At 59.9% G+C, this 26,652-nt stretch overlaps 1 protein-coding gene across 1 annotated transcript in view; it reads right to left on the reverse strand.

Annotated features, from left to right (window-relative positions):
- Positions 1–3,262: 3,262 nt before the first annotated feature.
- Positions 3,263–26,652, reverse strand: part of Hdac4 (histone deacetylase 4) — a 254,151-nt gene continuing 230,761 nt past the window's right edge. Inside the window, exons 19-27 of the mRNA XM_026379669.2 lie at positions 26,057–26,112; positions 24,528–24,615; positions 24,100–24,219; positions 23,204–23,301; positions 16,350–16,468; positions 14,905–15,038; positions 8,668–8,752; positions 7,852–7,993; positions 3,263–7,638 (exon numbers count right to left, since the gene is read on the reverse strand). Coding sequence (XP_026235454.2) covers positions 7,599–7,638; positions 7,852–7,993; positions 8,668–8,752; positions 14,905–15,038; positions 16,350–16,468; positions 23,204–23,301; positions 24,100–24,219; positions 24,528–24,615; positions 26,057–26,112 — 882 coding nt within the window. The 3' untranslated portion in view covers positions 3,263–7,598. The remainder of the gene's footprint in view (positions 7,639–7,851; positions 7,994–8,667; positions 8,753–14,904; positions 15,039–16,349; positions 16,469–23,203; positions 23,302–24,099; positions 24,220–24,527; positions 24,616–26,056; positions 26,113–26,652) is intronic.

Below are 26,652 nucleotides of genomic sequence, written 5' to 3' on the forward strand. Positions count from 1 at the left end.
TCATTAAGTCCCTGAGACACATTTGTGCTTTATGGTCACATCTGCCCATGCTCTCCTCATCGATTCCTCATTTCTGTGGAAAATCTCAAGCACACGTGGAAGAAGACAGCAGTATCATGAAGCCCCAGTGTCACCTGGCCACGAGTCACCAGCTGTGGCCCATCTGTCCCACCCACCTTGCCCCCAGCCCTCTTGCCTGACTGGACCACTCGAGGCGTGACCCAGCCGCCTGCCTCGGCTCTGGACTTGCTTTGACCAGTGCCCACTCTGTCGGCCACGTCCTCTGCTCCTTTCAAACCTGCCGGGATTCGGTCCTGCGGTGGAGAGAAGGGCAGTGTGCCTGCAGCCTGCTTTCAGAACATGCGTGTGGCTCTGCGTCACATTTGGACGTGCTGGGATTCATGCCGACACTTGGTGTGAAGTATCAGTGTCCCCTTTCTCCCCCACGGTCCCCCAGCGTACCTTCTGTCTGCACCCCGGACCTCTCTGGTCCTGCTGCAGGTGGGGCTGAGTGGCAGGTGCCAGCAGGTGGCTGAGGCATAGAGGGCTTTCAGGGTCCAGAGTCCCACCCAGAGCACAGGCTGTTTGCAGCTGGGAACGTGCCCTGGGTTTGGAGGGGTGGTGTTTTACTGAGTCTCTACCTGAAGCTCGGAGCTGGTAGCTGTTAGGACCTGGGTTCAGTTACCTGCTTCGGCTTCTTTGCTGACACTAGGGGAGCTGCCACTGTTGGGCAGTGAGAGAGCTGGAGGGTGGGAGGGGACAGGAGTGGGGGTAGCAGAGGCAGAGGGAGGAGGCAGGAGGAGGGCACTCGGGCCTGTGGTGGCTCCTCCTTTGGATATCTGCCTGGGCTGTCTGGACGGGTGTACCCCCTCAATTACCAGCTGGTGGATGGACAGAGCTGCTCCTGTGTGGCCAGCAGGGCTCCTACTGCAGGAGAGACTGCTCCCGGACATTCTGCTGGGGTACCGTGGGACCAGATGAACTCACATGGTGGGAACCTGTCTTCCCCAAAGTGGCCGTATCTGCGATAGCTTCATCATGGGGGACGGACCACACACAGACCTGGGGTCACCCGGCCGCAGCCCGGGGCTGGTGTCCTCTAACCCTCTCCCATCTTTTCATGAGACCCAAGGGGCCTCTGAGGGCTGGCTGGCCAGAGCGTCGCCTTTCGGAGGACCAGCCTCCGGACCACCAGGTCAACGGGGCTAGAGGTGGAGCCCAGGCTCACGGGACAGGCTGACTGATGCCCTTGCTCTCTGGGGACAGGCGGGAGTGACATTCTAGAAGGTGAGACAGACAGACAAGCAGGCAGCCTGGCTGGCCTCTGCAGAGCTGGGTCCAGCTGAGTGACTGGTCTGCAGGCTACAGCAGGGTCCTGGGGTCTTGGGGTCACTGCTCAGAGTCAAGGGTGTCAGTGGCAGGGCCAGGCAGGGGTCGCAGGGCCAAAGCACAGAGAGGGCATGTGGCCAGGGGAACTATGATACATCTTGAAGGCAGAGCTGGCAGATGAGATGCACAAGCCTGAAAACATGCCCGTGGCCCTCCTGCTGTTGGTGCCACGGGACAGCTGCCCGGGAGAGGGCAGTCTCCCCCAGCCATGAGGGGTGACGGATGTCACTCTCAAGTCTGGTGACACAGACAGTAGTCTGGATCACGTGCTGTGGCCACGCTGTGCCGAGCTGGGCGGTGGCCTGTGGGATGCCCGCTTGGCGAGGAAAGAGAACCTGCTGCAACCATGGGGCTGCACGAGGGGCCTTCCCCCACCAGAGGACCGGCCGGCCACTCAGACCCCAGAAACACCCAGCATCTGCTGCTGGAAGCCCTGGAGTTGGGGTAGTTTGTCACACAGAAGGGGTGGCTGGCCCTCCACGGCCATGTGAGCTGAAAACCCAAACAGCAAAGAACACTCGCCAGACGGGCCAGAGTCTCAGGCCTCGTGGTGGTCAGTGTGACCCACAGGGACAACTCCAGGGACAACCCACCCACGTGGTAGGAGTGGGGAGGGGCCTGGTCACATGGAGGGCAGCCTTGCTGGGCACAGGGGTGCCGTGGTGCGGAGGAAGGCCGAGCACCTGGCGGGCATCCTGAGCATAGGCCAGCAGCCTCACGAGCTGCAGACAGGCACCACGGCGCCACCCCACGGCGGGGCTTTAGAAAACACACCAGGCTTTGCTTTCATGGGGAGCAGTGTGCCAAAGTGCAAGACCAGAGGTGGACTCGCCCTTCCCCAGGCAGGGGGCCTGGGAGGGGCTGGGCGTGGGGCCCCGTGCCAGCCCTCGGGTCTTATTGGCGTTCTTTCGACGTGGCAGAAACAGCCCATGACTTTAGAGGAGGGCTGGCCCAGCATGAGCCAGGCCCTGGGTTCCATCCCACCCAGAACGGGTCAGGAGGGGACGGCGTCTGAAGCTGAGTGCCTGAGCGGGACTCAGGGCTCTCTCCCCTCAGCCTGTTCTGGACACAGAGGTCGCCAGGGAGTGAGTCCATTCGGGGGGAGTCCCTGTGGCCTCGTAAAGGCTCTGGCCAGGCCCCTCCTCACCTGCTGCGGGGCAGGTAAAGCCGATGGCCGAGTCTGGCAGCCTAAGCTGCCAGCGGTGCCTCTGGCACTTGTGGCCTTGGGCCACCAGGGCTGGGCGTCCAGCTGCGTGGAGGCCACCTGGGCAGCTCTGCTCCCATAGCTCCAGTGTGGCCACTTGAGCTTCTGAGGAGACTGACTTGGGGGCAGGTGCGGGTGCTGAGCGCCCCTGGGGTACAGGGTAGAGGAGGGAGAGGAAATGGCCCTGTAGGGCAGCAGTGCAGGCCTTCCTGGAGGCCAGCTGGAACCAGAAGTCACCTGAGTTGGCCCAGGCTGGCCAGAGGTGGCTGGGCTTCTCCACTGCCCAGTGGATGAGTCCTGGGAGGCAGGGGCCCAGGGCTGTGCAGTAGGACATGCCATGGAGGGACAGGGGCTGTGACCGCCGCCTGTGGACTCGCATCTTGAGGAGGGAGCTGTGCCAGTCGTGGGCAGCAGCCAGGCCTGGGCCCCACCCGCCCCTGGCCTCATTCACGTGAGGCCACTCCAGCCGGGTCCACTCAGGGGGGTAGAGGGCACTGATTCAAGGTACTGCAAGTCTAAGACGAAGACACTGCCCAGGGACCCTCCCATGCAGAGGTCAGGGCCCCGGCCGGGCCCAGGGATCCCTGGGGTGTGGGCGAGTCAGCCCAGCAAGGCCCCAGACGCAGGGAGCCATGGCGAGCGCAACTGGGAGAGACCAGAGCTGCAGGCATCAATGCAGACTTTATTTACACCACAAGAGGGACAGGTGCACTGGGGCTACAGGACACTGCACTCGTGAAAAATTACCCACACAGAACAGAGTGAGGATGAGAATCCCAAAACAAGGCCTCCTGCTCCACCAAGCAAGAGGGGCCTGGGCAGGTCCAGGCAGTCAGGAAACGGTGGCAGGCGCTGGCGGTGGCTGTGGCCTGTGGAGCCCACGCAGGCCCCGCCTGTTTACCCACATCTGGGAAAGGCTCTTGGGTGAACCGGCTCGGCCCCTCCGTGTGGATGTGCGTGGATCTATGACTTAGGTCTGTCATTCTCACAAACTGGAGAATCGTGTCTGCACCGTGGAGCACACACACCAAAGAACAGAACTGCTCACTTGCTTTGAGAAGGAGACTTTTAATCAACGTCAAGGTGAGGCCGAGCCAACCAGCCACGCGGCGCTGGGGGAACGCCTCCCGGCCCAGCGCCTGTGCCGCTCAGGCCGCACACCACCCGTGACAACAGCCAGGCGTGTGCACAAGAGGGGGTCCTCAGACCCCAGTTCTCAATCAGAACAAATGGTCACATGGCCGGTGGCGGCGGTGCACGCCTGGCCTGTGGAAGGAAAGAAAAGGAAACAACAGAAAACAGAACAAAATCCCTCCAAACCAAATGCGGGGGGGGGGGGGGGCAGCCCCCCTCCCCCGAAGCTGCAGTTTGCCTAAAAACACTGTTTCCACATAAATACAATAAACTCTATTATTGGTATGTCACAAGTGCTAGGTAAACTTTTTTTCTTAATATGACAAATGTTTAAGTAGTCCTTTTCATTTTTCTTACAATAAAAAGTACAATTTCTTTAAGAATAAGTTCAACGAGACTCAAACTCCCCTCTCCTCTCCTGCAAGGTTCTGTTTTGTTCTACAGAAGGGTTTCTATGTCATGAGAGGGGAACAAAAAGGCATTTTTCTTCTTCCCCAAGCTGCCGAGTTTGGCGTGCAAATCTGTATACAATGTAGGACATGCTGGCGTTCCGTCCATGCAACTTCCAGGTGTAGGAAACTTAAAAAAATATATTCATCTATTTATATCTATATATTTATATATGTATCAATGCCCATAAAACACGCGGGCCCAAAGTCTACAAAAGAAGAATGGAATGAGCACGTGGCTGTCACCAGCAAGGAAGGCAGGCTCTGCCGGAGCATGGACACACGTCCACTGCTGCGCTGCAGGATGCAGGCCCGCTTCTGTGCTGAACCACTGCAAAACGACCTTCCTCCTGGAAACAGACTCTAAAAGTAAAGAAAAACTGAAACACTTTGACAAGTGGCCCTCAGGTACCAGAGCCCCGGGATGCAGGGGTCAGCCAGGCCCAGCGGGCGCGGCCTGCTGGTGGGGCGTGGGCACGTCATGGCGCAGCTGGAAGCCCCAAGGGCAGGTGGCCCCAGGCATCCGGTGGCCTCACTGATTGGGGTTTCCCTTAAAGGGATGTAAAGTGCTCTCATGGGCTCCTGGCCAGTGACCCCCAAGGCCTCTCAGAGGAAGAAAAAGGCGGCAGGTCCAAGGACCAGACAGGGAACATGTACAAAGGGGCCCTCCCTGCCGGGGTCTGCCCCAGAGGCCCAGGCAGACCCTCGGCCATCTGCCCTGGGGGCTGGCCACGGAGAGGGGCCAAGTGTGTCTCCAAATAAAAGGCTACCTGGTGCTGCTTCTGCACGGCCAGGCTCTGGGCAGAGGCGACTCCGTCTGAAGGAGACTGTGAGTCCCTCCAGTGCTGACCTGCCACCAGCCAGCCCAGCTGTCCCATCACCTCAAGGACAGGGAGACTCTGCATCCCCCCAGAAGCCTCGCTGGCAGCAGAGGGCAGATGTCAGGGCCCCCTGGGGCGTGCAGAGAGTGGACCCAGGGGTCAGAAGGGCTGGCTGCTGGGCCCAGTCACCATGCAGTGCCACAAAAGGAGAAGGGCCGCTGGGCCCTGCAGACCAGCTCTTTCTGCCCCCGAGGGCTTCAGAACAAAGAGTGGCCAGTAAGGAGTGGGGGAGCCAATGAGTCCCAAGACCTCTCTGCCCTGCTTCCTGCTCTCCAAGCACTGTCTCACACTGACCAACAGCAGCCAAGCGACCCAGAGTCTCAGGATCTGCACTCACTCCGTCCAGTCTGGCTGCGTGTCTACCCTGTAAACTTCACCACACTCAGAAGCCCTTCTGAGATAGGAACTTCCTCCCAGGAGTCCAAATGTGACACACTTTGGAATGAAATTGGTGGCTTCAAGTGCTAGAAAATAAGTTACCAGTAAAAAGTGACTGTCAGTTACTGTCACAGAAAAAGAGCACAGACACAGGCTGGTGGCCCTTCAGGGACCTGAATGCTCCACAGCTCAGCAGGCACAGGGCTCCGTTCCCCAGCTCAGGCTCCCTCAGGCCGCAGGGCTACAGAGGGACTGCAGGGGCAGGGCCTGCTCCCAGCCACAGTGGCCAATGTGCCTCAAAGGTCTTTGGAAAGCTGGAGCCAAGCTCCACCCTGACAGCTTCACGGGTGCAGCGGCCCGGCCCGGCCCTGCCCTGGCTGTCCCTGCCCGGGGAGCACGCACCACCCCGTAATACTACTAGTGCTGCAGGCAGAGCCTGGCTTTCTGTATGGCTGCTGGGCAGAACTGGGCAGAACCGGGGAGAGCTGGCGCGGGGTGCCGCCCTCAGCCCCTCCTGCCAGCCAGCTGGTGGCCGCAGACTCTGCCCACGGTACAGAACACACAATAAAAACCTCCAAGTCAAGAAAAGTACAAGCAAGAACTTAGAAAGAAAAAATATTTAGACATTATCACCATTTGGAAAACTACTAAATGGTAAGGAAAAATGTAAAATTCACAAAAGAATGTTTATCCAGGGTCTTTTTGTGAAAAATTCATACAAAAAATCAACAGCAAATTTATATTCTTTGCTATAAAAACTCATTAGGTACATATGTGCATGGAGGCTTGAAGAGGGAGGGGCTCTGTTAGAAAATAATTAAAATTAAAGTACACGCTGGCAGGAAAGGCCCAGGGACGAGTGAGCTGTGATCTGACCCGAAAGCCGGCCAGCTGGGGCTCCAAATGAGGTTCATCCAGACCGTCCCCTAAGCACCTCGGAGCTCAGCCACAGGTCCTCCATTCACCAGGGACTGTCACCATCTGCATTTATTTTATATATCTCTCTCTCTCTATATATATATATACTTTTTCTATAAATGCATTATAAATATTTTATCAAGATCTCATAAGAATCAAGTTTCTTAGCTTGGAGTACATTGGAATATATATTATACACGCATATATTTATTTATACCTAAAATTTAAGCAATACTTCATGCTACCTGCTTTTAGTAAAAGCATTCCGATCGTGACACTGCAGGTGTGCCCAGGACATGCTTCACAACCGAATGGAGATGCTCAATTGCTACATGACGTATGAGAAAAAGAACACTTTGGATTCATTGAAAATTTGTTGGACTTCAAAACCCCAACAGTGTTTGCCGCTTTTTTGGAACTACCTCCAGATTCCTTAAACAGCAATAAAGCCAAACAAGGCCGCCAGACCACGGCCCTCGGCCCTCGGCGGCATGTGCCACCTGCCCTCACAGCGTCAGGCCAGCACCAGGCTGTACCCCACAGGAAACGGTCCCACCAACTCCTGCTGTTTGTTTTTCTTAAGGCATTGTTCCTCAGACTCAGAAAACCCAGCCACAAAAATCCATCAGAACAATAAAAAAAAAGGCACAAACTCGCATCTTCCGATGGCTTTGAGAAGCTCAAGCCGATGCCCAGGCTCACGGTTCTGTTTTGTCCAGTTATTTTCTTGAAAGATTTGTCCAACTCTGTCTGGCACCTGCGGCCCCCGTGGTGCACCACCGGGCCGTGAGGTGGGCCAGAGCCATAGAAAACTTACTCTTAAAAAAAAGCTACAAGATGAGCCGAGTGTCTACACGGAGACTGTGGGATTGTGGGTGAGAATCAAACTTAAGCACCAGTTTTAATCAAGTGTGTCGTGTACTGTTAGGTCTTTGATTTCCGCTTTCTCTCTGTGTGTCAACTAACCCGGCCACTCTGCCCAGGCTGCCACAGCCTTATCCCTGGCGGCTCCTAGCACGCCAGGGTGCACGTGGCTGGCGCGTGTCTGGCCCGCTCCTCGCTGCCCGAGTCCAGTGACGCTGCAGGTCACCTTGCACGCGCCCAGACCCAGATGGCCTCCCGCTGCCGCTGCACGCCTTGTGGCCCTGCGCTGCGAGAGCGCTGCAGGAGGATGCGGTGACACGGGCAAGTCTCTTGCTGAGCTTCAAGACGAGACAGACGAAGGAGAGCACAGCAGCTCTGCGGCTACAGGGGCGGCTCCTCCTCCATGGGCTCCTCTTCCGGCCTGTGTGGGGAGAGGGGCAGCGGGCGCTGTGGCGCAGTGCGGGTGGGGGGTGGGCGTGCTGCTGCCCTGGCAGCAGTCTCCCCATCCCTGGTCAGTGCCCACCAGTGCTGCGGCTGCCTGTGAGTGGACCAGACCTGCTGCAGAGCTGCTGGGCCCAGCGCCTGTCCACCTCCCCATGCCAGCTGAGAGCCGCAGGGCGCGGCAGGCGCTCACCTCTTCTCGGCGGGCTTCACGCCCACGGACAGCGAGGCCATGGCGGTCACTGTCTCGGCTTCTTCGTTCTCGCACTTCTGAGCCTCGATCAGAGAGCGCCCCACGGTGGAGGACAGGCGCTGGAGGCAGCGCCAGTACTTGCCTGAAGGGAGGAGGCACCAGGACAGGGTCACTGCCAGGTCCCGCGGGCCCCAGTCTGGGCCCGAGACACAGCGTCTTCACGCATGCCCCTTCCAGCTGCCAGGCGAGGGGCTCCCAGCACGGGCACCAGGCCCACCCCAGGGCCTCTGCCAGTCTGTGGGAGGCAGGTGCTGCGTGTGGGCTGGCCTTGCAGCTTTTGGGGGAGCCCGGTGGCGAGGCTCACAGCCAGGAGCCACGTCCTGTGGGGGCCAGAGCAGGCCTCTGGAGTGCACGCCCTACTGGACCATCTTGCCCACTGGGCGCCTATACAGCCTGAGGGCCCGGGCTCTCTGAGAAGGGTAGGCACTGTCGGTGCAGCCCAGACAGGTGGGCCCGCCTCCAGTGGCCACTGAGGCCAGTGCGAGGACAAGGGCCTGCGCCTGTGCTGGCCTCTGCAGGGCTGAGGAGCAGGCCCAGCCAAGCTTGCTCCTGCTGCTGGGGACGAGGCCAGGGACTGCGTGGCACACCGTCCGAGTCCTTGGCGACACTGTCCCAGTAGGTTCTGGGGCAGGCCCACCCACTGCGGGAAGGCGAGGCCCGAGTGGGCAGCCTGGGGGCAGCTGACAGGACGAGGGGCGGGGCACCGTGGAGTCCTGCGTCCAGAAGGGACCCCACAAGCACACGGCGGGCACTTACTGTGGACCTCCATGACCTTCTCCATGGAGCGGACAGCGTTGGCGTTGGGTCTCTGCTGCAAGACCTTTTCTGGCAGAGGCTCTAGCTGGAAAAAAGGTCAGGTACAGTGACCACAGAGGATGTGGCCTCAGCCACACGTCCAAAGACAGTGTGCCTCCTGATGGCACTACCTGTGGAACCTGCCTGCCCTGGGGCGGGGCGGCTCAGGCCAAGTGTGTGGCCCCTTGCTGTCCACTAACCTCGCGGACCCAAGAACTAACAGGGAGCACCAAACACAGCGGGAACAAGCCCGTGACCTCCCAGGAAGAGAAGGCCAACAGCAAGGTGGACAGACACTGGCCTCAGAAGCCAGGATGTGGAGGCCAGGCTCGGCTGGAATGACTTTCAAAGCCCTCGGCCGAGGTGGACGAGGCACTTGCTGGGACCACTGCTGCCTCTCCTGGGCGCCTCCCAGTTCAAAGGGCTCATGGGCGTGCCCAGAGCTCTGCAGCCAGCAGACTGGAGCCACCCAGGAGTGTCCACGGCGGGGAGGGGCGCCATCAGCAGGGAGCAGTGCCATGTGCTTCCACCACAGAGACAGCCACGCTCAACGGTGCCGGTCCCCGAGGTCCCTCCTGCAGGTGGACGGAGTAGAGCCCCAGCCCCCTCAGCAGGGGCAAAGCACAGGCCTCGGACTCTGGGGTCAGAGCTGCTGCAGACCAGTGACAGCACACGGTCACCCCACCCTGGACGCTGCCGTCAGGACCGCAGCTGCAGCACTCCACAGAGCATTCTCACCTAAAAACCTGAAAATGTGTAACTCTACGTGAAGAACTCGGCATCCTACACAGAAGGCCCTCGGCTGGGCGGGGTGGTCCCGGCACTCGGGAGGCTGAGGCAGGAAGACCCTTTGCCCCAGGAATCCGAGACCAGCCTGGGAGAAATAGTGAGACCCCATTAACAAAAAGCCCCTCAGCACCCCTCAGCCCCCAACCTGCCAACTTGCTCTGGGGGTGCCACCTGCACGCTCAGCGCCGACAGGGCGCTCTGGGCCATCTGCCAGGACCCTGGGTCTTCCCGGGCACGCGGCAGGCTCCACAGTCCTGTCTGTGCCTCCCAGGCCACGAGGCCTGCCTCTGCCTGGCCTGCGTAGCTCTGTGTCCTTCCCAGCACCCAGGGCCTGCCTTCCTCAGGCTGGCCACCTGGGGCTCACGGATCTCTGTCCCCAGCAGAGGGCACAGGCCTATAAAGAATGGACACAGGAGCTGCTGCACCAAGCTGTCACATGCCTGTGGCCCACGCCTGGGCAAATGGAGACAGAGTCCTCAGTCCTCAACGGCACGTCCCTGAGCTGCTCTGGGAAGGCGTCCTGCCTCCTGGGAGGACAGCTCTCAGGACTGGGGTTGAGCTGCTCTGGGAGATCTCCCCGTGGCAGCGAGTCACCAAAAGCCAAGAGAAAAGACAGGGGCAGTGTTCAAGGCCGTGCCAGAGATGCTCTGGGCTGGCAGAAAACCAGAGGAACGCGGTTCCACCCTGTGTCCCCAGAAGGAGAATGCCGACCCAGGACGCGCAGGAGCAGTGGCTGAGCCGCGCCCCTCAGTCAGAGAGTGTCGGGACACCCGGGGCTGGAAGAGGGGCTGTGATCCAGGCGCTGGCTCAGAGCTCATGTGGCCCGGCGCTGCGGTGGCCTCAGAGGCTCTCCCACGCCCACGGTCGACAGCTCTGCTCTGCAGCCACCAGCCTTTTCTAAGACCAGGGCAGGGAAGGGCAAGACGTCCTGGGTTCCGGGGTCTCCCCTTCCTAATCGGTCTTATTCTTTTGTTTAATGAATCCTACAAGCAGCCTACTAAGCACCGACCACTGCCTGGAGACTAGGGATGCGTGAACACCCTGCCACCGCCTGCCACCAAGAGCGTCACGCTGGGGGAGGGAGCCAACACCCCGGGACAGTTAGTAGGCAAGTCAAGCAATGAGTGGAAGGAGGGACTAGGTGCCCGGGAAAGCAGCGGGCAGGATGTGCGGGGGGTGAGGTGGGTGGGCAGGAAGGCCTCAGAGGGGCAGCAGGAAGAGCACAGTCCAGGCTCCTGGAGGGGGAGTGGAGAAAGGGAGGTGAGGCCGCAGGGTGGGCAGCAGCTCCGTCCCTCCTCAGATGGAGCCAGAAGCAGTGGGGACTGAAGAAGCCACAGGGCTCTGGGTGCTGGGTGGCCCTGGAAGCAGGGCAGGGGCCCCTCCTGGCAGACTGTGCCCAGGTGGGAGGGAGTGGGGAGAAGGGGCTGCTCTCGGCTCAGAGGAAGAGACCAGGAGTCCACAGGGACTGACTGTCCTCGCAGCTCTGCTCAGGACAGGGGCTGCAGACCATAGCCGGCATGAGGTTTGCAGGATGGGTGGGGGGCCCCAGAGCGGGAGTCCTGCCCGGGAGTGGGAGTCTGGCCTCCTGGGAAGACAGCTTTGAGGAATGGGGTTGAGCTATGGATTCCAGGCCTGGGAGGAGACAGGAAGGTGGCTCTTCCCAAGAGCCTGGCTTCCTGGGGGAGCAGTTGGGGATGGTGACCACCCAGCAGAGGGCTGTGGAGGTGAAGAGGCCTGCCCATGGCCAGCCCAGAGACAGGTGGCCAGTGCCAGCCACTCCCAGGACCGACAGAACAGACAGGAAGCGTGTGGCTGGCTAGGGTGGCCCTGTGGATGCAGGAGGGAGGGAGGGCAGTACTGAAGCAGGCTGTCACCTGAGCCTCTGTGTGCCCTACTTAGGGAGGGCTGCTGGCCAGGCTGGGACCCGGGAACTCCGACTGTCTTTCATCACATAAGGAAATGGAGTCAAGAGTGAAGAGCATGCCGAGGTCGTACAGCTCCCCGGCAGCACTCTGGTCAGAGCTGGTGCTTGCCAGGACACTCGGCTCTACTCTGTACGACTTCACCTGCCACCTTAATGGATTCCAACAATGCGGTTGCCAAATCTGCCGGCCCTCTGGGCACCTGAACCTGGGCCCCCCCAGAAGCCTCTTTCAGGGCCAGCGGCAGGCTGTCAACCCCTGAGGCTCAGGGTGAGTCCACGGCCACTGGCCCAGGCTTGGTCAGGTTTGAGAGTATCCTGTAACCCAACTTTCCAGTTCAGACCCCGCAGACCATCAGCTGGCGGTGCTGCCTCTGCCTCACTTTCGGGAGACAAGCAGCCTTTGCAGCAGGCCCCGCCCTAGCCCTCCGAGCTCGGCCTCTTGCCTAGAGGCATGGGCAGCCATCCTGAGGCTCCTTTTCCCTCACCCTGCACCTTCCCTCCAGGGGTGCAGCTGCTATCGTGGGGAACTCTCGGCTGGGCCTTCAGCTCTCACTGCTCCTCCACTGAGCCTCCTCTGGGCCCCAGTAGCTGTCCAGCGGCCCTGAGCACTTGCAGGGCCAGCAGATGGTGTTTCCCCAGGCCTGGCCCTCAGGCCCACAGGCCCCGCGGATAGAGAAGCAACAGGGCGGCTTGCTCTGCTGCTGAGAGCGCCACCAGAGCCCACCTTCCAGGGTAGCAGGTGGCTGGGTGTGGGCACTGCAGGCTGGCGAACAGGAAAGACTCCAAGGCCCAGGGACCAGGCAGCCACGGGTCTCCGTGCTCTCCCAACAAAGACAGATTTAAAAAACAAACTATGAAAGGGCTAAAAATTACTGTTTCTTTTGGAAAAAAAAAGTTTGCAGAACCTGGCCTCAGTCCATAACCCAGAGGATACACCCCTGCTGACTAGTCTAGACGCTGGGTCCTGAGGCCACTCTAAGGCCAGCTCTCACCACCCACCAGTCACGCAATGTGAAGGGGCTCTCCCAAGCCTCAGCGTGACAGTCCCGGCAGGGCAGGACTGCTGGGGCCTAGTGGGCAGGATCCAGCCAGCCCTTGAGATGCAGAGTGGACAGAGGAGCCCCTGGTTCCTCAGAGGGGCTGGGATCCGCCTGGGAGGAGGAGGCTGCGATGCCTGGGGTGGACAGCACTCGCCTCTCTGGGAGCTTGCTGGCTGTGAGAGCACACCCCTGTGCTGCCCAGGTCTGCTGGGGAACGGCAGGGCACTCGCTCATGCTGGGCAACAGGGGAGTATGTGGAGCAGAACACGGAGCCAGCCCTGAAGGGCTCGGGGCCACGGTCCTGCACCCAAGTCAGACTGGCAAGGGCTGAGGGCCCCAGATATGCAGGTGCTGGCCAACTAGCTCTGAACAGTGGCCAGTGGGAGGAGGGACCCCGTGCAGGTACGGAGACCACGTGCAGGCAGGCAGGCAGCCTCTGTGCTGAGCACGTGTGAGAGCAAGGGACCCCTGGAGGAGACAGCTGGCCGCAGAGTGCATTGGCCAGGCTCTCACGTGCCACTCTTTCCCAGGCTCCTGCAGCTTTCTACATCCACAACTCCTGCAAAGTACCAGGACATCACAGAAGAGCTAAACGCCTGGATGAAACCCTCCTGCATCAGTGTCCGCCACTGACCCTGGAGCAGGGTCAAGTGAAGTGGTGGTACACAGGCAGTGGGCCCGATGAGCGCCAACCTTGGGGACAGCCTCCCACAGGAAAAACGGTCTCCCGGACCAACCAGGAGCCTTCTCTGCAGACCGCTCCAGGGACCCCTGCGGCCCGCTGCAGCAGGATTTGTGAGCAAGTCCAGGAAGGTGGCTGACAGCTCTGGGCCCCACCCCAACCCGGCACAGTCCAGCATCTTTTGCGTGGCTTCCCAGACATCGTCATTGACAGCTGCAAACAACTGTAAACCAGAACTAGTCAAGGCAACGCTGCGGGAGAGCAGGACTGAAGATGGAGGCGGCAGACCGCTGTCCCAGCAGGATGCAGGGTGCCTCTCTCTGCTGCTGTCGGCCAGCAGCTGAACGCCCTGCGGCCGCTGCTGGCCACAGCTGGTCGCCTGGTGTGTACTGCCAAATCATGCGGCACGCTGTACATCAACCCTCATCAAAGGCTGCAGGGCAGAATATCGGGGCTTGGCCCAGCGCTCCTGAACTAAAGAGGTTTTTACAGAGCCCTCAGTAAAGCTAGCACTTCCTGCTGTTTGATGTGTTTAAGTGAAAGAACATTTTCTTGTTAGAAGAGCAAACGCATGAGGAAGCAAGAAGGGGCCGGGCTGGGAGCCAAGCTCTCTGCTGGCAGTTTAGTCACGAGCTCTGAGAAGCGCAGGGCTGGCCTGGCTGATGTCACACCAGGTGCCTTGAACTACAGGGAAATGTCAGAAGACTATTACGTGAAGAAGGACGAAGAAAACATTCTGGACATTTTAGAGTGAGGCAGGCTGCTATTTCATCCCAGGGGTCCCTGAGCAGGCTCCAGCAACAGGACGTACTCGCATCTCCGTCCCTCCAGATTCTCATCAAAACAAGGGCTGCCCAAGACGAGGGAAGAGCTGCCAGACAGGACAGGGCTGCTGGCGCCCTGCCCCACCCACACGGACCCCTGCCAGCTTCTCCGCTAGCTCTGAAGATGGCCAGAGGCCGGGGCCCAGGACTGCAGCCCAGAGTTCTGACTCCATGGGGTGTCCTCAGAGCCAGGTCTGTGGGTGACCTCTCCTCCATACAACATGGCCGGGATGCCTGACCTGAGCCTTCCATAACACAAGCTCAGGGTCTTGCACATAGGTGTGGCCTTGCACATTTGGGGTCTTGCCATGTACCATGGACACTCTTGGATGGTTCTGCCATTACAGTGTTCCTACTAGGGGCCTGGTGTGCAGCCCAGTGGGCAGGGTAATGCCACAGCTCCCAATATATGGTGAACACAGCCTGGGGCAGTCCCATCCTCCACGAGTTCATGGAGCCCAGGCCACAGGTGACCTCACACTGGCCTCCAACCACCATCCCTGACCCTGGCTCTCAGATGGCGGAAAAGGCTTCTGGGGAAGGGGCCTGTCCATCCCCGAGACACTGACTTGGCTGTGGACCCACAGACGTGACTCCAAACTAGCTGAGAATTCCCTACAGAAACCAACTGTGCACCAAGGGGCCAGCAGCATAGATAAGGCCAGACTCCCACCACGAGGCCCTCGAGGTGACCAAGATGGCGGGGAGTGGGCAAGCAGCGCCTGCAGATGGAGGGCCTGCTTGCCTCCCACCCTCTCCTGCTGCTGCTGGCACCGCAGACTTCTGCCAAAGCAGAAGGGGAGAGAATTCAGCACGGGACTGAGAGCCCAGTGAAGCGGCCCACAGGGTCACAGACTCCGTGTCCCCTGACCGGAGCTCCTGGGCACACGGGCCTGGAACCCGCGGTACGAAACATTCTGGGGGCTTAGGTCTCCATACCTCGTTTCCCAGCAAGGCAGACACACAGGCTTCAGAGGCGTCGCAGATGGCCGTCAGGTCATGGCCTCCCTCGAGGGCCAGCACGACCCGGCCACCAGCCAGGCCCATTAGCTGCTTCGTCAGGTACCCGAAACCTGCAACAGGAAAGGGACTCACAGGGAGGGAAGCTGGGCGGTGGGTCAGAGCCTCCCAGGAAGGCAGGCAGGGACGCCACACCAGCAGAGACCATGGAGGAGCGATGGTCCCAGGGTCCCTTGGATCTGAGTGAGGCGTGGCTTCAGCCTTGGACTTTGCAATGCAGCAGATCATCCTGCTTGAGGCCCATGGGCCCTCTGGCAACTGATGTGCTCTGCACACAGTACTGCCCAGGCCACCTGTGCCACACAGGGCTTTCCTACACCACATCTGGGCATCTGCTCTGGGGGCAAGTCACAGTCTCCCTTGCACCCACAGCAGCAGCCTGGCAGAGGGCTCCTGGTGGGCAGCAATAGTCACCAGCCTTGGAGGCTGGCTTGCTACAGAGCCAGAGGAACCCTAATAAACCAGTGGCCACGATCCTGGCTTGGCCCTGTGCCAGCTGCAGACCATGGTGGGCCCGACTTCCAGAAGACTTGGTCTGTCTGGTGGAAACAGTGCCACGGCTTGCAGGCTTCTGTGGGGTCTCCTTGGAGAACTCCGACTGTGGTAGGAGGGCACCCTGGGTGACACTGCAGAGATAGGCACAGTGGCGCTCTTTGCCTCTGCCCGGTCACTTTGTTAGCCACCATGGCTAGGGCAGATGGGCTTTAAGAGGCCTGTGCTAAAGGGCAGCCACCCTCAGGCCACCTAGGTTCCACCTTTCCAGCCCTGGTGTGTCCACGACCACCCTAACCTTCTGCACCAATGGAGGGCAAGAAGCAGGGGTAGCTCACGGGGAGTCACCAGGACAGGCCTCATGGCCCTGAGAAGCTCCAGCCACAGAGCAATCTCCAAGCTCCTGGTCGGTGGGGAGGCGACCAGTCTCTGTGACAACACAGAGGGAGGCCACAGCCGTCACGGGCAGAGCTCTCCAGCTGTCCTTCCTCCAGCACTGTAAGTGTGGCCAGTGTCTGAGGGCTCGGGAACGTGGCCTTCCTTCCCAGCCCCACCCCACCCACGTCCCTCGTCTCCCATGGCACAGCAGCACCAGAGAACCAACACGCCCAGAGCAGGTGTCAGCTCTGGGGCCTGCATGCTCCTCAGGCGCACTGTGCACTGGCTCCCGGCTCCCGGGCAGCTAGCCCCGAGGGCACAGGCCGGGATCCCCTGCCCTGCAGCCCGCAGCTGCTCTCTGCTCTTTGGGACCCAGAGCTAGGGAGGGTTGTAGTGCCGTCTCGTCCTGTTACCTAACACAGGGACACAGTGGGTCATAAACATGAGTGGACGGTGGGGGACATAGCAAAGGTGACCTCTGCACACCCACTTACACTTGGCAGAGAGCGTGTACCCTCCGAGAGGCGTGGGGTGGCCCTCCACAGCGTCGAAGCCCGATGAGACCAGCACCATGTCTGGGGCGAACTCGCTTGCAATCGGCATGACCACAGTCCTGCAGGGCCAGAGAAGGGTCACCAGGTCAGCTGAGCACATGGCCAGGGAGGCTCTCGGCCCACTCACGGTCAGTGGGAAGGAGATTACCAAGTGTGACCATGGTGCACTTCATTTCTTCCACCCAGGCTGACAAGCTCCGCAGGAGAGCCACAGCCCAGGTCCGCATGACAGGCTGCTCCCTGCACACACTGGGAGGCCATCTGTAACCAGCACAGCCTGGCCACGTTCACACGGGGAGGCAGGGGTACAGCCACGTGCCTGTGTGGCGAGTCCTCCAGCCCTGCCCCGAGCCACTCCTCCTCCTGCCTGGGCTCATGGGCTCAGGCTGCCTGCTGCCCAAGGACGAGGACAAGGCAGTTCTGGGGCTTTCATTCAACCCAGCATGGTCAAGGTCCTGGCACCGTGAGCTCTGCTGGGAGGCAGCCCGTGTGGACTTCCTGCCCTTGCAGAGCTCCCAAGCACACAACCAGGGACCATACCCACATGCAAAGTTGAGTGCAAAACAAAATGGACTCCGAGGGTGGTTGGGGACAAGCTGACGACCTACGAGAGCTCTCTGGAAGGGGTAAGCATGCGTCAGCTCCTGGGGAGGGTCGGGACCCTGCTGAGGCATTCCGCTTGGGAAGTGGACCCCCAGCTAAGCACAAAGCAGCCTGTCAGGATGCAGCACGGCACCTGGCACGTGCTGTGACACGGCTGGGCCGGGGAGCCACAGAGCCATGCAGGTTCAGGTGCCGCCGGGGTGGCTGTGCTGGCCCATGAGCATCACCCATTTCAGTCTCCCGGGAACAGGTGGGTGGCGTCAAGGCCCCTTTTCCAGGGGGCAGCAGTGGCCCTGAGGGAGGTGAAGGACGTCCCCCAGCTCCAGGATGAGCACCTGGGTTTGTGCTCCTGGCACAGGCCAAGAAAGGTGCCCTGCAGCTGTGCCGTTCCCTCCTCCGAGGACCCCAGTGGCATGAGTCTGCGGCAGGTGCTGGGCCGGACACCAAGCGCTCTGGCTTCTCCCTCAGCCCAGGGGAGTCAGAGGCATGGACCCTGGCTGAGGGGAGCCAGTGTAGACTGTGATCCACTGAATAGCCCCTCCAGCTTCCGAGGGTGGGAGTGAGAGGCTGCCACCCTCTGCAGGAGCAGTAGGGACAAGCCTCTTACAGTGCCTCACCCCCAATGCCAGGGGACACGTGTGCCTGCTGCAACAAGCCTCAGGGTGAGCATCCACAGCAGCAAGGGGCGTGTGCCCTGCACAGCAGGACACGCGGCTTCAGTCGGCTCCGGTCGGTGCCGAGAAGCCTGCCTGCAGAGCACCAGTCCACCTGGGCCTGTGGTGGCACCTGTCCCAACCAGCGGGCAGAGGAGCCCGGAGCTTCCCAGCATCTGCTGTGCGCTCCTCCTCCTCCTCTTCTTCCCCAGTTTCTTAGTGGTGCCTCACAGTTGAACATGACCTGGGGTTTGTGTTGCACATTTTCACATGTACACAATGTGACAATATAACCTGGTATTGTCACTCCCCAGTAGTCCCCTCCCTCCTGCCTCCCACCCCTGGTCCCTTACCTCTATTGCTCTCCCTTAGATTTTCATGCGATTACCCCCGACCTTTTTTTTTCCTCTCTACCTTCCTCACAAGAGAAAATATCCAACTCCTGACAAAGTGAGTTTGGTTCATTCCCTTAACATAATGATCTCTGATTCCATCTGTTTTCCTGCAAATGCCATGATTTCCTTCTTCTTCAAGGCTGGATAAACTCCATTATGTGTGTCTCTAGCACCTTTCCTTATCTACTCATGTGCTGATGGACACCTAGGCGGGCCCATGGTCTGGCTGCTGTGGGCTGTGCTGCTACAGACACAGGTGTGTGTGTCTCACGTGGTGCAAGGACTTGAATTCCCCAGGATAAACCCTGGTACGGCTGGGTCACAGGGGGTCCCGTGCCCAGTCCTTTGGGGCACCTCGGTACTGATCTCCGTAGCGGTCGTACTGATTTGCAGTCCCACCAGCAGTGTGCAGGATCCTTTCTCTCTAGGTCCTCTCCAGCATCTGCACTGTTCTGTGTTCTTGATGGCGGCCAGGCTGACTAGTGTGAGAGGGAGTCTCGGTGTTGTTTTGATTGGCATTTCCCTGATGGCTAACGACGTTGAACATTTTTTTTCATGTCTGTTGACCATTTGTGTTTCTTCTTTTGTTTAATTCATTTGCCCATTTATTAGGGGGTGTTTTCCTGGTGCTGTTCTGAGTTCTTTATATATTCTGGATATTGATCCGCTGTCAGAAGAGCAGCTGGCTCAGAGTCCCTCCCATTCTGTAGGTTCCGTCTTCACATTCCTGATCCTTCCTTTGCTGCAGAATCGTTTTGATTCGATGCCATGGCATTTACTAACTCCTGGCACTCTTCCCCGAGCTTCAGGGGCTGACCTGCCTTTTCCTCTAGGAACTGCATGCTGTCCCAGAATTTAAAGGGACACTTTCAGTTTTCCCCGTGTACTGTGTGGTTGGTTGGCTTTGGGACTCTCACATAGAGCCGACATGATGTCGAGGTGCTCCTTCTGTCCCTGTTCTTCCTCCTTCTGAGGGCACCTGTACCGGCAGCCTCCGCAGCAGGGGAGAAGGATCCAGGGAAGGATGTGGGTGTGGGTGTCGGGGGGCTCCAAGGGCCATCACTAGGGTTCTGCAGCACGCTGGGTACTACCAGGCTGGGGTCAGCAGGTGTTTCCTGCCAAAGGCTTGACTGTAGATGGTGAGTTGTGGTGCCATGTGGCCTCAGCCAGGACCACTCAAGGTCGCTGTGGAAACAGCCACAGATGGCATACAAACATGGGAAGACAACCTGTGGACCGGCTCACGAGCTGCAGTTTGTCCACCTCTGCCCCACACGGCTTCCGTCCTGCTCCTCAGACAGGACCCAGCCCCAGAGGCAGGAGGTGTTTGCGTGCCCATCAGGGCTTGTCACAGCAGGCTGACTGCTGCTTGGCACAGTGTGGGACATTTGAGCAGAGCATCTGCCCAGCCATGCATGAACCTTGTCAGCAGTCCTTCCTGGTGGCTCAACTGCAGCCTTGGTGGCCTGGCTGGCAGTAGGGTGGAGGTGGCCTTGGTGGTGTGGGATGGTCTCCAGGGCATGCTCCACAGGCCTCTGAGGCTACCCTCCCTGCTTCCACCATCCAGACAGTCCCAGGGGGCTGGTTTCTAATTATCTTAATGGAGTTCTTATCACATAACCTCTTTCTTCAAGCAGAATAGCACAGTGCCTCCTGCTTCTGCTGGGGACAGCGAAGCTAGGACGCCTTTCCAGTGAAAACCCCAGGCGTGAGTGCAGACACCGTGTCACCCGCGAAGCACCCCCACAGCTGCTCTGCAGAGCTTGAGGTGGGCTTCAGCTCTGCTTTGAGGGCTGCTGAGCTACTGAATTCCTAATCCTGCCTCCACGACCAAGTCCTGTTAAATTCATCATTAAATGAAGTTCATGCCAGGAAAGTCCCTGGGCTCCCTAGGTGTCCTCAGGCCCAGCAACAACTGGATCCCGGCAGCAGCCCCCACAGTAGGGTGCTTCCCTGCCTCCCACGGGACTCCCACTCCTCAGCACCCCTCCCACCCAGACACCCGGCCGCCTCCGCTAGGTCCGACCCTCGCCTCCACGGGCTGGACTCTACCTGCTTGTCTCCCCAGGCTCTCAGGAGAGTGCCTGTACTGTCTCTCTTCTCACACCAGGGCATCTGTCCTTCCTGGTCACCCGACTGCCAACTCAGATGGACACTTGCTCACTGTTTCTCAACTCTCCTGGAGTCTAAGTCCAAGGGTCCCTGTGTCCCAGCCTAAATATTCTCCACCTGGTGCCCTGCACCTCCTGCAGGCCTACAGCTGGAGACCACTGGACACCTGCCCACCCTGTACTTCCTGGCACCCACTGCCCCTTGGGCTTCTCCTCCCCAGGCTCCGTCGCCATGTCCGGTACCTTAGCCAGGCCACCAGGAGGCAGACCCGCCACTAGGCACCAGAGCCCTCACAGAGCCGTCAGGACCAAGTCAGACAGGCATGTCCAGGCCGTTTCCCACCAAGCCCCCCCCGGGAAGCTGGGCACACGGCAGAGGGCTGAGGGGTCATCTCCAACTCACTGTGTGCAGCCTCTGGCTGCCCAGGGCCGGCCTCCCTCCAAGGTTCTCTCCATTGTCTGGACCTTGGTGGGCAGGCAGGGCCATGCAGGTCCACCATGGCTAGTGAAGCAGGAGATTTCTCAACTCTGGGAATTCTACTTAAATTTTTTGCTTCTAAAATAACTCTGCAATGTCCCCAAGCAAACTTGTACATAGGACACCCCTGTGTGTCCTGGTGGGGGCCCTGCTGCCTTGAGGAAGCAACGGACCCGACTTCCTTCACAGGCCAGTGCTGACCTCAGAGCTGTGGCTGCCAAGGCCACCTGGAGGGGGCACACTCTGCACAGTCAAAATCCTGCCGCCCTGTGCTTCTCCAGTCAGAGACAGGTGTCTGAAGTCAGTGCAGGCATTGACAGTGCCATGGCGTTCAGGGGCCGTGACTGTCACACTACAACCTGGAAGATGGGGAGTAGAATGGCCCATGGCCACTCACTGAGAAGGCCCTGTCCACTCTAGAGCACCCAGATCCACAGACATCCGGAGGGCTTTACAAGGCCACATTTGAATCCACCCTGCGTAGAGCTGACCCCAACTCCAACGCACCCGTGACAGAGGGAAGGGCTCAAGAACGCACAGCGTTGTCTGCATCCAAGCAGGGGCACTCGGCCTCCGCTCGGCAGACTTCAAAGCCCTGTCTGGCCCTGGGGCTGGTGTGAATTAAGGTCCCTTTTCTTCTCCGAGCCTGAGGAGAGAGTGTCCGGCTGCTCCTGGATTTTATTAGTAGCAATTTTCTTATCTTTTCTTCATTCAAGGCTTGATCCCCTCAAAGCTCAACCTCGCAGGCCACGGGTTTGAACAACAAGGGGATGCCTTGGAGGCAGGCACTGTCCCATGGGGCCGCCCAGCAGGGGCCGGCTGAAGAAGAAAAGGGAAAACCAGCCTCTGACCCTTCCTCCCCGTCCAGTGCCCAGGGAACCATAAATTGTAAACTTCAAAGTGCTATTTTACATCTAAATCAATAAAAAAAAACGCTGAAACAATTTTCTTTTTCAAAGAGGCCATTGAAACTTCCAAGAGCTCTCTCCACCAGGTGCCATCACGCACACACCTGGCGGGACACAGGGCAGGTCAAGAACACCTGGGGAGGAAGTGCATCTTCAGGGCGGGCCAGGTGTGGCCTGCACCCTTCCTTCCACCCCAGAGGCCTGCGCACAACTGAGAATCCCGCCAGGCGCCGCTGCTCCTGAGGCTTCTGGGAGAAAGAACCTGAGGCAGAGGGTCCCCAGGGCACTCAGCTGCTGGCAACGTGGCTCTGGTGGCACACCCACGTGGCCCAGCATGGGACATGTGACACCCAATTCACATGCTCAGCTCTCAGAGTGCAGATCTCAGGTGTCTCACCTGAGGTGCAGCAGGGTCAGCATTACACACCGCTAGCCAGGGGCAGGAGACACCATGTGCACAGGTGGGGCTGGAGGGAAGGCAGCGGATGGGCATTAGCATGGGCTGCTGCTGTCTCTGCAGACCAGGCCGAGCCGCTGACCTCCTCTGTGTCACCCACAGGTGACCAGGGGACTCGCACCAGCAGACCCAACCACCTTTCCCATGGGAACTGGAACCAGGATCTGCTTCAGGGTGAGCATGAGACTGACCCAGGGTACCCAGAGCACAGGGTGCTCTGCACAGAAACTCTCACAGAGGTGTGGCTGTGCAATCTCACCCAGTCATGCACACGCCTGCACATGTCCTCACATCCCCAGATACATGTCACATAGGCATGTGCACACAGCCACGGACCTGTGTGGGGTAGACACGTGCACACACACGCCATGCAGAAACACACAGGCATGTGGACACCACCTGCAGGCAGGCACACACAGAGAGCTGTACACACACCCAGCCAGGCATCACGGGTAAGTCCTGCGCAATGCCCTGTGTGCGCACAGCTCAGGGTAGGACGGCCCTGGAGCGGGGGAGTCGGTGAGACTATCTGGAAGCCACGCACCGACTGCCCCCTATAAGACTGAAGGTCTGCCAGGCCCAGCCAGACCAAAACCAAGGGCCAGAACCCACTGGGCTGTGACTGCTCACTGGTAGCCCACAGCACCAGGGGGGCAGAACCTGCCCTTGTAGAAGAGCCACTTGACACTGGTGAGGACGCCATACTGCCCGGCCCTCCACTCTTCTCCCAGGAGCTGCTTCAGTTTGTGACCTCGGGTGACAAAAGTTAACACCTGCCTGCCGCCAGGCTTGCCGACCAGAGGGCGGGCGGGGAGGTGGATGAGAGCAGGGTCTTGCCTCCTGACCTCTACACGTGGAGGAAAAGCCTTCACTTCATCTCACATCACGGCACAGGGGCGTGGAAGAGAACAGGCAACAGGGAGGTCTTTCCACTAGTGACCCCAGTACCCTCCCCCTCTGCAGGAAAGCCCTCACCTCTGTCCCCCTCCCTTTCTTACTATCAGGACGCAAATGCAGTCCTTTTATTTGGCACATGGGAAACTAGGAACAAGTAAGTGGACAGTCCCAGAGGTCACACTTGGGCACTTGAGCTGGTCCTGCAGGGTCCCACCCCTGCTCCCAAGCACTGGGTCTCTGTAACAGCTCTTCCATGCAGGCTGAGGGCTGCTGGGAAAATCCAGGGACTCACCTGAAGGCTGCCAGGTACTCTGTGTCTCCCATGGGGGGGTCGAGGCCACCCGTAAAAGCCATGTTGACATTAAAGCCCACGCCTGGCCCTGTGCCCACCTGTGGCCAAAGGAAAGAAATCCACGTCACAGACCCTCTAGGAAAACACCTACTGCAGGTGGCACTGGGCTGGGGCATGTCCTGGGGTCCCCACAGGGACAGCCTGTGTGTCCTGGGCCCTCAGGATGTCTCTGCGTGTGCAGAGCTGGCCCGACACGCTGAGTCAGCGATGAAGCACTTTCCATGGAGCACTGTAGGCCTTGCGGGCCCTGAAGCTGCAGGAACGGCAGCTGTGGCTGGCCTCTGGGCCAGGGAGGGGCCTGTTGGGCCCCACACAGGGGCATTCCTGAGGTCCTGCTACTCCGGTCCATGTGCAGCTCGTCAGGGCCTTTGGGTGGAGGACACCTGGAAAGCGTCCCACCTCTTCTCAAGCAGGGACCTAGAGCGGGGCGCCTTCTCTTGACTCCAGGACCTGTGTTCAGTACGAAGGCCAGCTCTGTGACCCAGCCTGCCACGTAGCACTGAGGGCAACAGGCCTGGGCGGGCTCCTGCGGGAGGGCACCCTGAGGACAGGGCCTGGAGGGCTGGCTGACCCAGGGCAGGGCCTTCCTGGAGGAGGAGCCCCGGCCTCGCTCCCACAGTCCTGAGGACTTCCGCTTGCCCAGTCGGGGTCTCCTGTACTTCAGAGAGAGAGGCCTGGCACACACGTGTGGAGCCAGCCTGGGGTCTGCCTGGAACGGCCATCTGGGCTTCAGCCATGGGGACCCTGCTCTGCCACATGGGCAGGTGGCTGGCCTCCACCTGGCTGCACAGCCCCACACCTGCAGAGCCTCCCGGAAACCCCACCCTGCTGCTCACCTCATCAGGTGCCCCGCTGCCTGGGAAGAAGTTCCCATCGTCATAGCGGTGCAGGGACACATAGAGGACGCTAGGGTCACTGTAGAAAGCCTGCTGGGTCCCATTCCCGTGGTGCACGTCCTGAGAGAATGGAGAGCCAGCTCAGGGCAGGACAGGACCTGGAGCTTGGCCCTCACCGCCCAGCTCTTCCAGGCTTGGGGCCAAGGCTCCTTTCTAGGCAGGGGGCAGCCCAGGACACACCGCCCGCTGGCAGAGGCCATCAGGTGGACTCCTGACAGTGTGGAGCTCTCCTTTTCTGATCTCTGAGGCAGCTGCCACAAGGCAAAGCTCCCAAGTCCAAGAGCTGATGGAGGGGAAGACCCGCCCTCCCCAGCCCCGCCCGCCCAGCTCTGCAGCAAGCAAGCTCCTCCAGGGGCCGTGCCACTCACCCAGTCCACAATGAGGATCTTGCTCACACTCAGCCTCTGCTGCAGCAGCCTGGCCGCCACGGCCACGGAGTTGAAGTAGCAGAAGCCCCTGCAGAAGGTCAGCGGACAGCACTCACTCTCACCTGTGCCCAGCCTGCGGCAGAGCCCTCTTGTTCTGCGATTCTGAGAGCTCTGGAGAAGGCCCCAGACCAGCACCTGGGGACTCACCTGAGCTGGTGTGGACCGAGAGACGCCAACACCACACAGACACAGACCAGTTTCCTGCTTGGAGGCTCTGTGTACGAGGGCCTACTGTACCTCCGTGGTGGGAGGCCCCTCACCCGCCTTGGCTCATCCTGGCCCCTGCATCTCACCTACACCCACGGAGCAGCTGCTCGGGCTCCCCTTCCACATCCCAGTGCCCATCACAGTGCTAGTGAGCTGTGAGCTGAAGGATCTTACTCAAGACCAAGAAGTAAGCGAAGGCAGCTCTAGCACAAGCCACCGTGTTTTGACCTCAGCTCTCAATCCCCACAGGACAGTCGCATGGCTGTCCTGAAGCCCCAGCAAGGCACGAGCACCCTTGACTCAGCTGGGCTGCGATGGCATCTGGTCACCAAAAACCCTGCTGCCAGGACTCGGTTCCCATCCCTGCTGCCTGGAACCCGACAGCTCAGGTTCACATCAGGGAAGTCACTTTGGAGAAGGGAGGCCGCAGAAGGGGGGCCTCGGGCAGGCCGGCTCTGGGCTTCGACAACCACAGGGTTTTCCAGGTAAGGCCAGAGCTCCAGCCAGGGCTCCCTCCAGGAGGCCACCACCTCTTCTCTGCATGAGAAAGAGAGCCCCTGCCAGAGCACAGATCTGCCTGCCCCAGTCCCGCTGCGCCTCTGCTCCTCCCTGGCAAGCACTTCTGTCTGGCCTGCAGGCCAGCTGCTGCCCTTCCCAAGCCCAGCTCCAATGCCATATCTTCCTCCTTCTCCAGCAGGACTGGGCACTGTCCTGCTTCCGTGCAGAGTGGCACTCCTCTGGGTGGGGATGGCCTCTGGCGTGAAGGCTCTCAGAGTCCATGCTGACTTTGCGGCTGCTGCTCTCCTCCACACTGTGGCGTCCACACTCAGACCCTTGTATGTGTGAGTGGTCAGGATCCCTGAGCCCTGGGCTGGCCTTGGACACAACTTTCAGCTTGGCCTCCTTGGCACTCAACAGTGGCAGCTCAGCTCAAGGTCCTGCGCAAGGCGGCCAGTGCACCCAGGTGAATGCCCTGAACAGTGGTGCCTTGTGGACCGGCCCCAGCAAGCCGTGCTCCCAAAGCACATGGCCAATGGCCTCCAGAGACCTTGCTAGTCCTGTTTTCAAGGACCCTGCCGCCTTTCTTCTTTTATTTGACGCCTTTCCAGCATGCTCACCAGGGAGGCCAACAGGCTCCAATGTCTGCCTTGTTCAGCCGCCCTGTGGCTCTTGAGCTGCAAGGGCTACCATAGCCATGGAAGGGAGACCAAGAGCACCCAGCCACCAGTGGCCCTGCCCGCCCACCCACCATGCCCACTCACATGGGTGTGCTCTCCTCGGCGTGGTGTCCTGGGGGGCGGACCACAGCAAAGCCGTTCTGCAGACCGTGTCAGACCAGGGGGTGGGGTGGGGGACGGCGAGAAAAGAGGAAAAGCCGTTTCAGATCCTCTGGAAAACCTGACAAGCACTCTCAGCAGACGCAGAGGGCCAGGGGCGCTCCCTGCCACCTGGTGGCCTGGCCTGGGCACAGCACTGGCTGAGGCCTCCGAGGGAGTCTGGGCCATCTGCATAGAGGCCTGCTGCTTCTTGGGGCCTCGGGGGAAGCCAGGCGCCCACATCAAGTCCAGGGCTTGCCTTGGCTTCCTGCTGTGGGGCTGCGGGTCAGACTTGCAGCACCTCAGTTGGGGCGCCCTTGGTGCTCACTGGTGGAGACCTGGACGTGGCTGAAAGGGAAGGGGCCCTGCTGGCATGGGCTGCCCCCGTTGGCCCTGACAGGCACGACTGGGGAGTGGGCAACTCCAGGAGAAGTGCTTCAGAGACCAGCACTGGCGTGGCTGCATGCCTCTCCTCATGCCATCTGCAAACCCCTCCTAGCTGCTGTAATAAAAATGGCTCCAACGTGTGTCTCATCAGCAGC

This window comes from Urocitellus parryii, chromosome 1, assembly GCF_045843805.1.
Source record: "Urocitellus parryii isolate mUroPar1 chromosome 1, mUroPar1.hap1, whole genome shotgun sequence".
NCBI classification, from domain to species: Eukaryota; Metazoa; Chordata; class Mammalia; order Rodentia; family Sciuridae; genus Urocitellus; species Urocitellus parryii.